This window comes from Galleria mellonella, unplaced genomic scaffold (assembly GCF_026898425.1).
Source record: "Galleria mellonella isolate WM207_F2 unplaced genomic scaffold, CSIRO_AGI_GalMel_v1 utg38, whole genome shotgun sequence".
In the NCBI taxonomy this organism is placed as follows: domain Eukaryota; kingdom Metazoa; phylum Arthropoda; class Insecta; order Lepidoptera; family Pyralidae; genus Galleria; species Galleria mellonella.
Window position 1 is genome coordinate 5,501,606 of NW_026442090.1, and position 18,388 is coordinate 5,519,993.

Sequence of the window (18,388 nt, forward strand, 5' to 3'; positions counted from 1 at the left end):
CTTACTGTCATAACAGCTGGTGTAAGCCACTCTGGCTTCGGTTGTTGAGAGATCGTACTGATAAGCTGATTTATCTCATTCAATGCCGACATTTTGCCATTAAACGACGACATTTGTAGCAGCCGTAAAATCATTTTTAGTCGAAACATTTCAAGGGCTGAAAAACAAAAAAGGACTTTTAATTTCTAATATGTGAAGACAAAAAATTAATGTAAAATATTTTACATGAAAATACACATATTACAACCATGCAAATGAACAGAGAATGTGACATCACAGTGATGGTGTATCGATGGGATGAGTATGCGGGTTGTGATCACATACAATGTAGCAGCGTAGGGGAGGAATATGCACTGCGCCCCTAAGCAGCTACAGGGTGTGCGACCGCCCCCTTGTGCTGGCCGCTCTGCTTGCAGATGTTTCATAACAACACATAAATGCTGACACAAATTATATTTATGACGATATATTTTAATACATTTCTTGCTACTCATTTTGTAGATATAACATGTTATAGGGTATAATGGTAAACTATAACAATATAAACAATCTCAATTCAAATATTTAGTTATCAAGAGATGTTGGAACAAAAAAATACATGATTATGAGTGAAGGAGCATTTTATTAAACAAAACATTAAATACATAATAATATAACCTATGAACATTAACCACAGTAGTTTAACAACACTCAGTAATGTACACAAAGGGTCACTAAGACATCGACATAAAAATAACACTGATGTAATAATATGAAATGAACAGCTATCATAAAAACTTACATTTCAGAAGACTATGAGGGTGGGGTGTTTTAGCTGAAACATATTTACAGGCACGTATCAAACACGATACAGTATCTGTCTTATTTTCACTACCACGAGCTTCCCGCTTTAGTTCTTCATCAGTCAAGCTTTCCAGTAGAGTTGGTATACATTCCTACAAAACAGTAGTTGGTTATGCATATTTATTTGATCCACATCACATACAAATAATTTTACCAATAACTTTTTAAACACAGTGTATTGAATAGTAATACTTGACACATTACAGTCATGAATCACATACAAATCATGAATGGTTGTGAGAGAAAATATCCTGCTTCCGCTAACGGCAGTACTAGTATATATATTAAGATTTTTTTTTCACTGAAAATCACTATTAATTTAATCACTCAATAACAGAAATTATTTCCGAACGATTAGCTAATAGGGAATGCCCATTATAAAATAAAAAAATATTCATAGCCCATTTCATTGGTCAACAATCCTAAATACAAAATTGATTACACTCACAAGTTAATAGAATGAAAATACACACCAGTACTGGCAGAAGATATGTTGTGACTGTGTGTGGAGTCAAAAGATCGTGACACAGGCCAAGTGGTCTCAATAATTGCCAAACAGCAGCTACTCTCGTCTCACCAGTTAAAGACTGTTCCAATGACGATGGCTGTTCATTGTGTGATGATGATGTAGAAAGCTGAAACAATATTCAATAAATATTAAAAAATATGTATTAGGTAATTGCTTTATTTTGGGCTCGGTTGTACAGTATCTAAAAAAGCATGATAAAAATACGAGGATGACCTAAGAAATTTATCAATATTAATTTAATAAATAGTTCCTTGGCACAACAATTATTGATTACGTATATATTTTTTGTTTGTTACCTCATGTTATGTTGGATATAAAACTAAAAATGAGAGTTATAAAGCCATATCTAAATAGGCAAACTACGGCATATATAAAAAAATTACAGTCTAAAAATATTGTTTAATTGTTTCAATGATGTAAATTTCCAAACTAAAACAACATAATTAGAAAATGCCACATATACTACCTCAAAAGAATATTTTAGTTTTTTTAAGTAGTCAAAATTTGGTTTCGATTCTGAAATCATGTTTTGAGTGAAACTAATAATTAGTTAATAAAAAAAATTGTAGTACATACATCACTGCTTTCAGAAATCATTGATGGTTGTTCATTGTTGTCCAATTTGTTAACTTTTGTTTCATCAATCTCTTTTTCAGTTACTTCTGTTGTAATTTTTTCTTCTGAATTAATAGATGATGTCAAATCAGGTTTATGAAAACCCATTATGATTTCAAATCGTTCTCTTAACTTTATAAATCCTCCAGCTTGTCCAAATCTGTATATAAAATTATAAAATTGTACATTTTTTGACACCAATTTGGAATCCAATATTTTTATGCAAATAGGACTGACAAATAAGCTATCAGAATATGTAATGAAAAGTGGTAACCATTGTCTATAGCCATGAACCGTGCTATAAATATTATAACATACATGATATCACTCATGCATTATCATTCCTGAGGACTATTTTGTTACACCTCTTTATCCTGCAATTTCATTTAAGAATCAAATCTAAAATAAATTTATGCCCTTTACCATTTTTACCAAAAGTATAAAAGTTAGGAAAGGGTATAATAAAATAGATTTACATTTAAATTTACAAATGATCTGAAAATAAATTATAAATTAATTTTAAACTTTAGCGTTATTTACACATATTTTAAATATACAATCAGGATTACATCAATTGTGTATTTAAAATAAATAAATAATTACATACACATTAATAAGATGGACCAGCCATCCTCTGGGTGTCCTATGATCCTGTGATTTAGCAAAGACTTCAAGTTCTTGTGTGGAACCTTGACCAATAGAAGTTGAATTAGTAGTCACTGAAAGACCCTCACAAGTTCGGGATGCATTGAAAGTATGAAATCTAAAACAATAATATTTTGTTAGTAGAATATTAATCTATAAATTGCAAAGAAATTAGCTATATATAATTTGTTACTTACTTATTATTAGGATTGAAAGCCATAGATAATAAATGCAAAAATCTTGGATCATCCAATTTCATTGTACAGAGTTTCACAAGCTTTTCACAGTTGGACCTTACACATTGCTGTATGTTATTTTTCCATGATGACACAGCGTCATCTGTTAGTATCTTAGTAAAAGATATTGTGAGAGCATCATTATAGAATCGTTGGCAGGCTACATGGTTTATATCTTCACCTATTTTGGAGAACAAATATAAAATGTTTATAACTTTGCACATTACAAAATGTTTTAAAGTAGACTCTAACAGGTAAGTAGACCTCATGTTGTCACTTTAAATTCTAATAGTATGAAAATTATCAACTTTACTAGAAAGTAAAATTATATAATTATAAATTGTTTTCTTATCATGATCATTTTTTGTAATTGTTTGTATCTGTAATAAAAATACTTTATATATAATAGCATTAATTTGCATATAGTTAAGCTGCCTTATAAAGTACAATGCAAAATACCCATTCCCATTATTTTGGATTGGTGAGTATTTGATACTAACCCTTTTCAATCTAAACATTTTATTACAATAATATTACTAATCCTATGGGTATAGTAACGATTTACTGTTAGATAGCTCACATTTTGCTAATTTGTAACCATAATAGTATAAAAAAAATATAGTATACAGGATATTTTAATTTCTAAAAATATTTCTACTGATGTGACAAATTTTACAAATATTTAAGAAAATTGTGCATGCTACAGAATTCTTTTTATGTAACGAGGTAAATACATAATGTGACTTACCAGTGAAAATGTTTGCTTAGAAATTTCCTACTGTTACTTTAAAAAAGTTTTTGTAAAAAATTTAAAATTGAATAATTTTTAGTATGAAATTTGAACAAAGCCTGTCTAAAAAAATTTACTAATAAAAATTTATAAAAATTTCTACATTTCCTGTTAATTATAAAAATGTACAATATTGTGATTTTAAATAAATACAAATGTCATTATACAGGAAAAATTTTTTAATGTAATGGTAGGAAAATTCTAAACAAACATTTTCACCAGAAAGACATATTAGGCCCTTTTACATAAAAAGAATTCTGTGTAATGCACAATTTTATTAAATATTTATAAGTCATGTCAGTAAAAATATTTTTTAATTATTAGTTTAATTAATTTTCTTTGATAGAGTGTGACCCACCCTATTGCCAGAATCTGTCTGATTCATGACTTATGGGACATCATGTAGATGAATTTTCTTTTATTACCACTAGAGTATAACAATGATTTTATTGTTATCTTTGAGAATCATATTCCCTTACTCACCTTTTGTTGCAAGCTCAGTAGCAGCATTAAGAAGGGCTTCCAATTCTTGTTCTGGTAAAACTGGCACCACCCACCGAGAATGTGAAATTTTCTCCTCTAATGCTTTCAGTTTAGCCTCAGGGAATACCATCTGGTTGAATTTAAGAAAAAATGGCTAAATATAATCTGAAACTTTTATATTATAGTATTGGTCATGACACTCATGAAACATTGGCATTACTAACAATTGCACTATGCTTTCTGAGTCACAAACAGAATAAACAAAACTGATCACCACATGAATTGCTGCATGGCAGATATTGCTCAAATCAAAATATTTCTTCATAAGTATTTTGAATTTATTCATAATTCACATATATCAGTCATTAACTGTCCACTGTTGAACATACCTTAGCCATAAGGGGTATTTTGCCAGTAGTTGACACATTTGGCAGGTGGGTTGGCAACCACAGTCAGGCTTTTGGTACTGGTCTAAGAGAAATACTCATCCCTCAACCTCTTACAACATACACAAAAAGGGAAAGGATGACCCATTCTATCCTGAGGCCACATGGCAGTATTTGGAATATGTATTTAAAATAGTCACTTATCACTTTCTATTTATAATTCTAGGGCAATTAGTTTGTTTTGCATTCTAGGTAGCATAAGTAAATCTAAGTTAGTAAACCTTGTAAAAAATTCTTGTAATTAAGTATTAGTTACTCTTTTTCGTAATATGCAGCCATAGATAATATATCAGTTGTATGCATGTACACTCACCCTGACTACAAATGTATTGTATAGTTTTCCAAATTGCAACCAATTTAATAGTAAAGATTATGCTACTGTAAAGTGTATATGTGTGTCCTCTTTTATTTTAATGCAATGTATTCTGTAATTATTTTGTTAACATAAAATATTTAGTTTCTATGTTAATTAACCTTTGACAATAGAATCTAAAAATGTTTATATAATTATTGTTGTTTATGATTATAAAACATGTTTTAAGTACTTAACTTTTTTTGCAAATTTTGTCACTGAGATACCATAACACTCTAATCCACAGATAAAAGGACAAATTAAATATAATAATAAGGCTTCCTTTAAGCAATTTGGCTACAGAATTTGAAAACTGATATACCACATGATTAGTTGCTTGAATTTATTTTAGGAATAAATAATTTTATTTATAGAATATAAATAATAACAATTATAAATGAAGTGTTAACAATACACATAATTTGGTATATTACATTTCTTAGCCACATTACTGTGAGTTTTGATTTCATATTTACACTAGATGAAATTTCTTTGAACAAAAATGGATTGTGAATCCCTCTACATGAATACTCTGAAACTTTTGTCAAAGACACTAAAAAGATTTTAGTGATCAACAACTCTACAATACTTTATATTGAATACCTTAAGTAAACCAGTCCTCATAGGAAAAGAAATATGTTCTATTATATTGGCTATGATACAACTACAAAAACCATTAATTAATACTTGTTTTCTTTTGTTCTATGATGTAGCCATAGTTTTTACAAAATTGTATTAGTTTCAGAAATCTCATATTATTGATAATATTTATTACAATGTAGTATACAAAAGAAAAGAATATTATTATACATACTTTATGTAAATAGATCTTACCTCCCCAGGCATTTGCTCTTGTTCCTTCATTGATATTGTCATTATGTTAACATGAACTTATTCATTGCATTCTCTGAAATAAATATAATAATGATATTAATGTTAATTCTATAAATTAAAAAATGTGTTCAATTTATATAATGCATATGCATAATATTTAAGAATTATTTTTAAATTCTAATCAGTTAAATTTGAAGGTAGTACCATTTTATAAATTAATATTAATTACCACATACCTACCTAACAATTATTTATTTCATAATGAAACTAATTTAATATAAAACTAAGAACAGAAGATAAAATAAAGACGTAGTTTTGTAAATGTGGGAAGTTAATATGTACGAATATATTATTCACTACGTTTCATAAGTAGGTACAATATTATTCGATATAATCAATTTTGGGTGTCCCTTTTTACGCTGTTTTTATGTGATCAATATTTTAAAAAATATAATAGAAATTACTGTAGTAAAGCATATACTTGATATCAAATATAAATTAGAATGGAATAATAAATGTTAACACCACTAATCCAAATAATAAGAGACAAAAATTTGAAAATACTAATTCATACGATCAGCCGGCGCGACAAAATGGCGTCATAATCCTAAACAAGACAAAGCAAAAAATAAAAAGATATTCATATTAATAGTCCTTAATTTAGATGCGTAATAAGAAAAAATGGTAGTAAATTACCTTTAACGTCAACATATAATCAAATTAGAGAAAAAAAATCTCGAACTAAATCACAAATAGAATTCACTACACCTTTTTGACGTAAAGAACGAAAATAGATGAAAAATACCTACTGTCAAAGTATTTTATTATACACATATTTCAAGTAAACGATTTTCTAATGTTGATAAGTAAGAGAATATTTTATTTATACAGTTTTCCTCATTATATAAAAATATTAATAAAAAATAGAAATTTAAAATGTTGAAAATATATAAATTCGTAATTTTAACTATATATAATATCTAAAATGTACAAATATATTTCATTATAAAATACCTAAATACGAAATAAAGGCATACGTAGACTATCCATTAAAAAATTATATATAATAATAAAGTAAAAAGAACAGCATGATAGCAGCACAGAATTAATTTGTTCTGTAATAATATAGTACTTATATTAGCAATGTAAAAAATATAAAATATAATAACATATATGTTAGAGAAGGATAGACAAGTAGGACACTCCCTCAGATAATATAAGCTCGAAGCTGATTTGATAAAGTGGTGAAGCCGTTCTATTATAGTTTAATTTTTAATATAAATAAATAAATAGATATATCATATAGATTTCCATATAAAGCACTCAAATTATAAAAATAAATAATATATTTCTATATAATAAATAATTATAAATATATTTGAATCCCAAAGGCATCATTTACAAATGACCACTGGCGCTATCTGGATCTAATTGTGATACTTGCTGTCTTTGTGGCTCGGCTAAGGGCATTATGTTAATATTTTTTTTAAATAATTAATTATTTATAAAATTTAATAAATAAATGAAGAATTATATTCGTAATATGCAGTATCACGTTAATATGTCACCTTTTGAGTGACAATAATAAGTAGGGATATATATTTATATTATTACATGTATCACATCTCCATATTTAAAACTAACAGAATTTTTCATCATGCCTCACACCAAATTGTTTATAATTTATATATATTTATAATCCAAAGGTTGTCTGAAAGAGATCGCTTTTAGCGATAAGGTCGCCCATTGTTTTCTTATTGTGATTATTTCTTGTAATTATTAATACCTATAATAACTTTACTATTGTAATCTTTTGGAGAAAACAATAAAGAGTATCTATCTATCTTTTAACATAAAAACAATTTTAGTCATATTATATGTAATTATAATAATGTTATAATTATAAATTGGGCTACTTTTCTTATATGCATATAATATAGTACGTATATACGAGGTTTGTCCGGAAAGTACGTATAAAAGTTTTTTAAAAATTTTATTTTACAATTATTCAGGTAAATCAATTTTATCCCCTTCAAAGTACTCCCCCTGTGACATAATGCACTTGTGCCAACGCCGTTTCCACTGTGAGAAGGCTCCTTGAAAGTCCTCTGGTTGTAGGTTTCTCAGCTGCCCCGTCGTAGCTTTTTTATCTCATTTATGTCCCCCAAATGCCGCCCCCGAAGTACCAATTTGGTTTTTGGGAACAAGAAGAAGTCACACGGGGCCAAATCCGGCGAATAGGGGGTGTTCGGTCACCGTAATGGAATTTTTACTCAAAAACTCACGGACAACAAGAGAGGTGTGGGCAGGGGCATTGTCGTGGTGAAGAATCCAACGCCCCTCTCGCGCCAATTCTGGACGAACTCGTGCCACACGAGCTTTGAGGCGTCTGAGCACATCGACGTAGAATTTTCCATCAACTGTCTGGCCTGGAGGGACGAATTCTTGATGGACAATCCCCCGAACATCGAAAAAAACAATCAACATTGTCTTGACATTTGAGCGGGATTTTCTTGATTTTTTTGTTCGTGGTTCCCCGGATGTCTTCCACTCTTTGCTTTCACGGCCATTCTTGCCGAGTTTCGAGAGAAACTTGATTACGACGCGCTGCTCTTCAACAGAAGCGGGCTCCATGCCGACGGGGTTTCGTTAAGAGGTAACTTCACAGATGGCGTGACAAGCCAGTTCGCACCGCACGGCGGTCAGACCAGAACTGAAGCATTGTTAGGGACATAAGGAAGGGGTCCTGCGCTTACCTGGCCTCTCCACTCCTCTTTCTCGCATTCCAGAACACTTTTATACGAACTTTCCGGACAGACCTCGTACGTTCTTTAGATATGAATACGTGATTTTATTTATATGCTGTTCAATTCGGCACAATACATCCAACTATCGTATCGTCGTCTCAAAAATAAATAACATTACTCATCAGTAAAAAAAAAATTGACTTAAATATAGTAGCTAAACATAAGTACTTGTACTTAAAATAAGACCAATAAGATTGTCTAATAGTAAACACATTTTTAAAAAAAAACTTAAAATCTTTTTAATTAATAAACAAAAAATTGGAATACCCAATAGGTACGTAGCCGAAATATTTATTGCCTGAATATCTGAATGTGACAGAAAGTGATCTCTGACTACCCCTCATCTAATGGTATCTGTTATTTATTTATTTATGTAGAATATAATGTCAAGTGGAGGCAAATATAATGGACACATACAATGCAGTTTATTTATATGTGTATGTGTGTGTGTGTGTATATATGTGTGTGTGTGTGTATGTATGTATGTATATGTATGTATATGTATGTATATGTATGTATATATGTATGTATGTATGTATATATGTATATATATTTATATTGTAAATTTTTAATGAAATGTTTCGCGACTGACTCTTGGCCACAGCAGAATATCAGTGTTTTGCTCTTTTAAGGGCAAAGCAATAAACTGAGCTGTGACCATTTTGTGTTACTATGGCACACGCATGAAGGAATGTTAACAAAGGAGATTGTTAGATTATGTATTTTGTTTTTGTATTTTTGTTTTTGTATTTTTGTTTTTTTATTTGTGCTTTTTTTTATTTTTATTCTTTTGTCTCTTTTGCTGTGTATTACATGTATGTTTTTTTTTATTGTAATTTGTGTGCTGTAAGTAATGCAAATAAATTGTCTATCTATCTATCTATCTAAAACAACAAATTGGTACTTGTTATATTATTTTACTATTACTACATAATATAAAACAATGTCGCATCGCGCTGCCTATCCCTATGTATGCTTAGATCTTTAAAACTACACAACGGATCATAAAACTCGGACGCAAAAAAATCATATCAAATATGATTTTTTAATAGGTAGAGTAATTCATGAGGAAGGTTTATATTATATATACAAGCATAACATAGTAGAGAAACACTGATAATTTTAGAGGTTTCTAGTGTGATGTCGTAAATAAACCCATTTATTTGCTGTTACATTGCAAATGCTGACTGAACCCTTCGAGATAAATCAAAATAATGTACTACAGTAATATACACCTTAATAAGGTTGAATTGGACCCATGCGAAGCCGGGTCGCTAGTTGTCTATATTATTAGTAAGATATTAAAATTTTATATTTTGTAATGGCTGGGCTATTTTTTATAGCAATTATCCATTTCGATATATTGAATGTGGGTATATGTAGTAGCGATAGAATGCTATAGATATTCAGTTATTTTTCTTTATTTTTTAATTTTTATTGTATTATTACTTCGAAAAACTAATTCACTTCTATTTTTTTAAAGGCTGTTTTTGTTTTTATAAAGCCGGTGCCAAACAAAGAGTGCCAACTCTTATAACATAGTAATTACTTGCTCTGTCACTAGTGTCATTTTCTATACACTACCAGCTATGAATTGACAAAAATAGCAACTGATGTTATATCTTTCGTCCTCTTTTTACTATAATTATACTTGCATAAGAAGAAATGAGACAGCCATATGATTTTCAGTTTTTATTTTATCATTCCTTCTCTCTCTAATTGCTTGTTCTTAGACCTTTACACTTTGTCTTTACCTTTTTCAGTATAGACTGATTTACATATAAATATAGACAATCGCGAAAGGTCGTGTAAAAGGGCAATTTTGGCGCTGACAAATAAAATAATAGGGCAGATAAATGAATAAATTATGTCAGACATGACAGGGATGATTTGAGTACCTCTCAGTAGTCAATGTTATAAACACTGAACAATCATATCGTTCTCTATAGAGTTTCACAATTCTTTAAAATTATCAGGAGTGCTTTCCCATAAGTTGAAGTTGAAAGTTGGTGTTCCGTTTCTGTTGATGAGAAATGTCGATGCATCAACGCTATGTAATGGTACACGACTACAAATTATTGGGATGCAACATTATAAAAGCTACGATTATGACTGGAATGGCAAAAAGAGAAAATGTTTTAATTCCCCGTATTCCGATAATTCCAACCGATTTGCCATTTCAATTCAAAAGAGTGCACTTTCCCTTAAAAGTAGTATTTGCAATAACAATAAACAAATCTCAGATGCTTAAAGTTGCAGATGTTCATTTAGAAAAAAAAATGTTTTTCCCATTGCTTACGAGTGTCAAATCTGCAAAATCTTCATGTAGGATGGAAATACAAAAAATGTAATTTACAAAAATGTATTTATATAGCTATTTATTACAACAGTTTGCAAATATTATATATTCGCAAAATAAATAACAAAAAAGAAATTAAAAATCTGTCCAAAGTAACTATTCCACATAGATGAAGTCGCGGGCAAAAGCTAATACATAATAATAACGTAATATATGTTCTTTAAAATTCAACAAGTTTTTTTCAGGTGCTGTTTGACTCGGTACAAAGCTATTTAACTATTGTTTAATGCGCTAAAGAGAATATACAATACTCCCCTGTCAAAAAAATTGATTTATAAATTGTAGTACAGTAAAATAAAGTAACTAAATATAGGTACTTGATTTATTGTCCATGATTTTTGTAAAACTTAAAAATTCTATATTATAAATTAGCTAGGTTTTATATGGCAATTGTAGATATGGATATATTGTATAAAGGCATACCTATACAATGGTAAACATTGGATTGCTTTTTTTTTATATAATTTTGGTTGTGTTGGTACTTCTATAAGGTAACATGTACTAAAATTTTTTTTTCGTTTTCTTTCATATAATGTTGATGCCAAGTTTTATAATGTAGTGATTACTCGCTGTATCATGTTTATGGAATTAAAGTTTTTCTAACTTATGTACTAAAATATTCCATAATATACATTTCATTTATGTTCAGATAGAAGAAAAAAACATTAACTATATTAAGAAGTGTAATCCCTGTTCATAAATGAACCTAAATTTAGATATGCTTCTTAAAAATGTGTGGTCTGAGTTCGAAATGAAACAGTTTACTGTAGTTTGAAAATCTTTTAATGTTTTAATAACATTTCATTTTTGTTGACAAATCAATTCGATATGAATCCAAAAAGCTTGGAAGCACGAAACAGTGACGACAGACCCTTTGAAGGAATGGACATAAGCAGTTCTATGCAGCTTGATACTTTGGAAAGTCGAAGTCCATGTACAGGCTGTGGTAAATCACGCATGTATTTTTGTTACAATTGTTACATTCCGGTTTCTAAACTTGCAGGAAGGATTCCCATTTGCAGAGTATGTACTCGTTGCTTATAAAATGTATACCTAGTGAATTAATTTATTGTACCATGATTTAGGCAAAAATGTGTATGTGTATCTATAATTTCAGTTGCCGATAAAAGTTGATATCATCAAACATCAACGCGAAATCGATGGTAAAAGTACAGCTGCACATGCAGCTGTATTAGCTCCTCAAGATGTAACTGTTTATACCTATCCTGAAGTGCCTGACTATGAGCTTGATAAAACTGTATTATTATACCCTGGAACAGATGCTAAAACTGTACAAGAGTTTTATACGAGTGAAACAAATACTATGTCATATACAGAACATTTACTGGCTGAATTACCTCCAGGTTACAATGTAGGTACATTAAGAACTAAAATTGTAAATAATGGTAACAATTTTAACATACATCATGTGGAAAAGTTTCCTATAGATCGTGTGGTATTAATAGATAGTACTTGGAATCAAAGTCGAGGTATTTATGCAGATGAAAGATTACAGAAAATCCCAAAAGTAGTTCTGCAAAACAGAGCCTCACAGTTTTGGCGTCACCAAAAAGGTAGTCCACGTTGGTACCTTTCTACTATTGAGGCCTTACATCAGTTACTGTTGGAATTACATTTATGTGCATGGGGACGCAGTGAACATTATAAGTCTAACCTCACTTTGCCATACCCAATACATAGTCATGAAGACCATCCACAATGTAAACCTTACTCAGGGCAATATGATAATTTATTATTCTTTTTTAAGTTTATGTATGAAAAGCTACACAAATTATACAAACATGAAGACCTTTTATCATACAAAAGACCCATGTTGTAAATAAATGAAATAATTTAAGTTGGTCATTTTATTATTACCTCTCATTGAGAACAAGAATTATTAAACAATGTTAGTACATCAATCCATTTAGATAGAATAATTTTGCTTTTAAGAAGGCATGACAAACATTGGGAAGCAGTAGTATCTAGCAAGGTGAGAAGATCTTCACCTATCAGTAGGACTCTATAGGTTACATAGAAAATACATGAAAGTTACTAGGATACTGAGTTGGTAAATGTATTCATAGCATGGTTTAGTGGCTCCATTACAAGTAATATATCCTGTCAGATTGATCTTCAGCTGAACCAACTTTAAAACCACCATGGTTAATAAATACCTTGTGAATTTGTCATGATGTTACATCATCGTCACCTATTATCAGCGATGCTATTCCGTCAGTATTTACCAATAGCGCAGGCGAGATTACAATTCGATTTTCATCTCGTAAAAAAAACAGTATTACTAGATTGCGCTGCTTTTTTGTTTAATTTTTTTTGCTTTTTTGTGAAGTAAAATCTAGAGGCAAATATTTACAATTTACCCTACATTGTAAATATTGCATATTTACACAACAAGTAAATTTTGTTCCATAAAAACTACAAAGGCGATTTGGTGAAATTTCTATGGACCCAATCTGAAAGATTTTGTTCTGAGACTAAAAAATTACAATTAAAAACTTCCTTTTTTTAAGTAGGATGAAAACGGGTTAAGCTTAGGCATATGGTATGATTGATACTATATTAATAGTATCTTTAAATCGGAAATATCGATCACAACGAGAAGTTCGTCTTAGGTTGGACGACAATATGGAAAAATTAATTTGATTAGGAATAAAAAGCCAAATATCAATATATCAATTTAATAATTCTTTTAATTAAAGTTATTCTATTACACCTATCTATGCACATTAATATACTTTTAGAAGACAATATGACAGCTCTAAGACTTTCGTGATGAGAGTTGAGTCTGCATCTAAAACGTTCTAATCTTGCAATAAGAATCTTATTAATCTATTACCGCAATTTTGGCTTTGATGAAAAAAAGTTATTAGGATTTTTAAAGCAAATATATAAAGTAGTAGCTAAATATTTAAAGATAGATTTCTGTGCATATAATTTCTATAATTTTCATTTTAACTTGACATCAGAGCATATTTTAAATAACCATTCAGGAATAATGTTTATGTACTTTTGAGAAATTTACAGATATAAGCAAATGCAAAAGACGTTCATATACATAGATATTGTCACACATTGATATGAACGTCTTTAATAAAATAAAAATGGGTAAACGAATCTAATATTAACAAATTATTTCTGAGTTGTATATCTACTTCACCAAAAATTTAACGCCGGCCCTTGGAGTAAAGCGAGAGGAGAGGTTGCTGTAGGCATCAATATCGTCATAGTCGTAGAATACTGACGGATCTTATAAAGATTACATATAAAGATCCGTCAGTATTCTACGACTATGACGATATAATGATAACAAAGTGGCGCCAAACTTCCAAATGCAAACAATTTCCAGCGCAAAATAAATTTTTGATGGCATCTTTTTAGAGGCGCGGGAGCAAATTTTGATATTAGTAACATGGGTTGATTTTTAAAAATTTAGGAAATTTGAAATTATTCGTTTGACATTAAACTGAATTCTAATTTTCGTGAAGTAAAAGCGTAAACCAAAAGGCGTCGAAAGAGACGATCTCGCTTTACCCTAATCAAGAACTAGGACCGCCGCACCTTGGCGACTCTATGTAAATAGCATAAGTATCTAATTCTGCGGATAGTAATGAACAGGAACAATAATTGTTAAAGTTGTGTTGAAGTAGCAATATATATTTATATGAATACTTGACAACATCTGCATGTATTAACTATTTGTATATCAATTAAAAAAATCCCTTAACTATCACTGTGGCCAGCTAAGTTAGGTCTTACTGTTGTTGCAGTGTAAGTTAAAAAAAATACATTAAACTTGCGACAGCTAGTCAATACTGTACAATTAATTAACAATCTAAAATTAATAATAATCCAAAATGTTTTAGACAGGTACATATCTGAACCATTGTTAGTAATTATTTAAGACTGTATTATACCCTGTATAAAGTGCTATTCACAATGAACCAGGGCTTCACGGAATTATGTGATCATATTTTATTTATTTATTTACAAGAAACATGGTAAGTGTATAGATGTTACAATAATATATATATATATACAATACAAAATATTTATACAAAATACACTGTTCGGACCTGGAGATGTGTGAATGGAGCTTTACCATGAATCTGATAAATAAAGACTATCTACTCCACAGCAGATATATTTTAAAAGTCGTAAATAAGGATGGTGTTCGATTAGGTCAATATTTTTGTAATATACTCGTATATAAAATCAATAATGTAATATATATTACGAGATACTTATTATTGAAACTGTATAAAGGACTATTTAATTTGGGTTCGGATGGGCCGTCCCCACCATAGAATCAGGAGCGAAACTTTCAGTTATGGGTAAAGACACATCTGAAAGTACAACCTATGCGTTTCCTTTAAGGGACCAGGCGCTCCTGGAAATTAATCTTAAATACGCCAATGATAACAGGCGAGTTCAACGGATGTTTCCTATAAATCAGGCACGAAGTTTATAAAAATATATAAGTACGTAACGTACTTTATTTATTTACATATATTTCACCTTTTTGGTGACCTGTGTTTCATATCTTTTCATCCACAAAATGTCATAAGAAAAAAAACTAAAGAAACAAAGTGCAATGCACCAGGATAAGACAAGAAAATCTCTAATCAAAACACAACCCATTTGTCCAGCGTGCCAAATAGGCAAATATCCTTCATAAGAAGAGAGACATGTGGTCAATAATGTTTTATTAGTTTGTATTAAGGGCGTTCATATTGAAGTGTGTTTGGGTGTGAATACACAAATTGCATTTGTAGATTTGGAGAAAGCATTCGACAAATAAATTGTGCAAAAAAAATGATGCAGGTTTTGAAGGATACGGGATTGGATTACAGAGATAGGAGGATTATGTGTCAAATTTATAAGTACCAGGAAATTGTAATTGAAATACGTGAAAAAAAAAATGCTAGAATTAAACAAGGTGTAAGGCAAACATGTCCACTCTCACTATTCATATTTAATATTTTTTTATAAAAGAAGCAATAAAAGAAATAATAGAATTAAATAAAGGGGTATTAAAATAATTGGTCAAAAGTTATCCTTTATTAGATTCGCAGATGATATATAGCAGCACTCGCAGAGGACTCCAAACAGCTACACTAACTGCTATTGATCATGAATACAACCTTTAATGAATATGGTCTCAAAATTAATAGTAAGAAAACTAAAACAATAACAACAGCTAAAATTTACCCCCAATACAATAATACTATAAAAATTAACAATACTCAATTAGAACAGGTATAACATTTAAATATGTAGGTAGTTTAATTACAAGTGACTCCAGATTTAATCTGGATGTAGTTGCGAGAATAGCTATGGCCAACAAGCCTTTAATAACAAAAAACGTTTTTATACAGGCTGAGATAACAAAAGATATTAAAAAGCGGCTTATAAAGCCTATATCTGAAGTATAGCTTTGTATGGATGTGAGACGTGGACTCGTGTTACTCAGAAAGAAATTAATAAACATAGAGCCTTTAAAATGTGGTACTGGAGAAAGATGGAGAAAATTAGCTGGAGAGATCGATGTAGTTATTAAGGAGGTCCTGCTTAGGGTTAAATAAAAGAGGCAAATTATAAGAACTATTAAGGTCATAAGGGAAAAACGTTGGGACACTTGATATGACACGACGAACTTATGAACATTATTATAGAAAATAGTAAGATACACTCTCGAGTGTATCGAGATTTATAGGTTTTTTTTAAATGACCCGGATTCATTGCTCGATAGTATGATGAGCTTAATGAACACGTTGGGCCTTTTGTGGTCAATTTGGGTAAGGATGCTATTTTTATGCATAACAATGCCCGACCTCATACACGTTTTATTGTGAATGACTACCTACAAGAGATGAACATTACTAGTAAGGAGTGGCCAGCACACAGCCCGGATATCAACCCGATCGAGCATGCATGGGACGAGCTAGCAAGATGCGTAAAACAAAGAAACCCTCCCCCAATCGCGCTTCGTGAGCTCAAAATTACTCTCACAGAGGAATAGGAGAATATTTGCCAAAATTATATAAGAAACTTGGTGTACAGCATGCCAAACCGCGTAAACGCAGTAATGGAAGCACGAGAAGGCAATATAAAGTATTAAAATTCAAGAAAATCATATTGTTGTACAAAAATGTCATGTTTCCTATTTTTAAGGCGAGATCAGCACTTTTTTTTCTTTATGTAATTTTTAATAAATAAAATGTAGTGACTTATACATTTTATTACTTTCATTTAAGGTGTATTATATTGTCTATTAAACACCGTTTATTATATTAAGCTAGTAATCTTAGTTTTCAAAATTTATAGGTTTCTTTAGGTATTCATTATTCCGTATTCATTATTCTCGAGTGTAGGAGGGGAAGAGGGAGACCAAGGCATAGATACATTAGGCAGATCAAGGAAAAAGTTGGTGTCGTGTCGTATCAAGAGGTGAAGAGACTTGCAGAAAATTGTAGTGAGTGGCAAGAGCTCCACGGACAAGAGCGCAGCTCTTAAATAGGATAGATAGACACATATTGAAGTGTGGTAATGACACAATTATCTATCAACTTTCAAAATCAATTAACAAATTGTCAATGTTTTTGATACATTTATATAAAAAGTGTTCTGCCTATGAACTAAAAAATTAATCAGTCAACAATATTCTTACTGAAAATTTGTTTTTTATTTATTGAATACAAAGATCTTTTATGACAGATTTATATGTAACATATTTTACGATAAACGTTTTAGATCGCTGACAGAGCACTTTAATAATGGGTTCGATCCTGAGCTGCCATTTCTCTAAACTTATCTTTAAAAATGAAACAATTTGATATCATTAAACAAAATCTTTATTATGAGAACCAATAAGAACTAATTTTCTAATAGATTTAAGCCAAACTTATTTTAAATTTAGCTTATGATGAACTATAAAATAATTTCGCGAAATTATCAAATAAATCATCTATATAAGGTTAAGAAATAAGTTTAGAGAATTTGTTCCACAGAATCAGCCCCAATGAGTTTTTAAAATTGACAGATAATTTTGTATTTGAAATGTCACAAAGCGAAAGAGAACGCCTTTAATAGTAATTTTTAAATGTATATAATACCAATTATTCGGTGGTGAGAGGGGGTTGTTGGCAATAGTGACGTCGATGATTAGCAATATATTCAGTAAGGTCGACCTCCACATGGCCCCTACCGAAAACCATCGTATTTAATTTTTTTTTTTTTTTTTTTTTTTTTTTTTTTTTTTTTTTTTTTTTTATAGAACTTAGAATGGCAAACAAGCTGACGGCCCACCTGATGGAAAGTGGTATCCGTCGCCTATAGACATGAGCAGTACCATGGACATAACAGAGTATACTGTTTCGCCCATGATACCCCCATGCGTTGCCATTCCTGAGGACTCAGGTGTTATACCCA

The 18,388-nt window shown here is 30.4% G+C and overlaps 2 protein-coding genes across 2 annotated transcripts in view; one reads left to right on the forward strand and one right to left on the reverse strand.

Moving 5' to 3' along the window:
• The window catches only part of LOC113522826 (probable ubiquitin carboxyl-terminal hydrolase FAF-X), a 36,304-nt gene extending 29,730 nt beyond the window's left edge, over positions 1-6,574 (reverse strand). Inside the window, exons 1-9 of the mRNA XM_026908654.3 lie at positions 6,470-6,574; positions 5,774-5,846; positions 4,142-4,271; positions 2,830-3,049; positions 2,595-2,750; positions 1,949-2,147; positions 1,317-1,478; positions 782-935; positions 6-157 (exon numbers count right to left, since the gene is read on the reverse strand). Coding sequence (XP_026764455.2) covers positions 6-157; positions 782-935; positions 1,317-1,478; positions 1,949-2,147; positions 2,595-2,750; positions 2,830-3,049; positions 4,142-4,271; positions 5,774-5,815 — 1,215 coding nt within the window. The 5' untranslated portion in view covers positions 5,816-5,846; positions 6,470-6,574. The remainder of the gene's footprint in view (positions 1-5; positions 158-781; positions 936-1,316; positions 1,479-1,948; positions 2,148-2,594; positions 2,751-2,829; positions 3,050-4,141; positions 4,272-5,773; positions 5,847-6,469) is intronic.
• A 4,862-nt stretch (positions 6,575-11,436) lies between these two features.
• Positions 11,437-12,797, forward strand: LOC113522582 (tRNA-uridine aminocarboxypropyltransferase 1). Its single transcript, XM_026908317.3, has 2 exons — positions 11,437-11,962; positions 12,057-12,797. Exons 1-2 carry the CDS (start codon positions 11,768-11,770, stop codon positions 12,777-12,779), a joined length of 918 nt encoding a protein of 305 aa, XP_026764118.1. The 5' UTR covers positions 11,437-11,767; the 3' UTR covers positions 12,780-12,797.
• Positions 12,798-18,388: the final 5,591 nt, after the last annotated feature.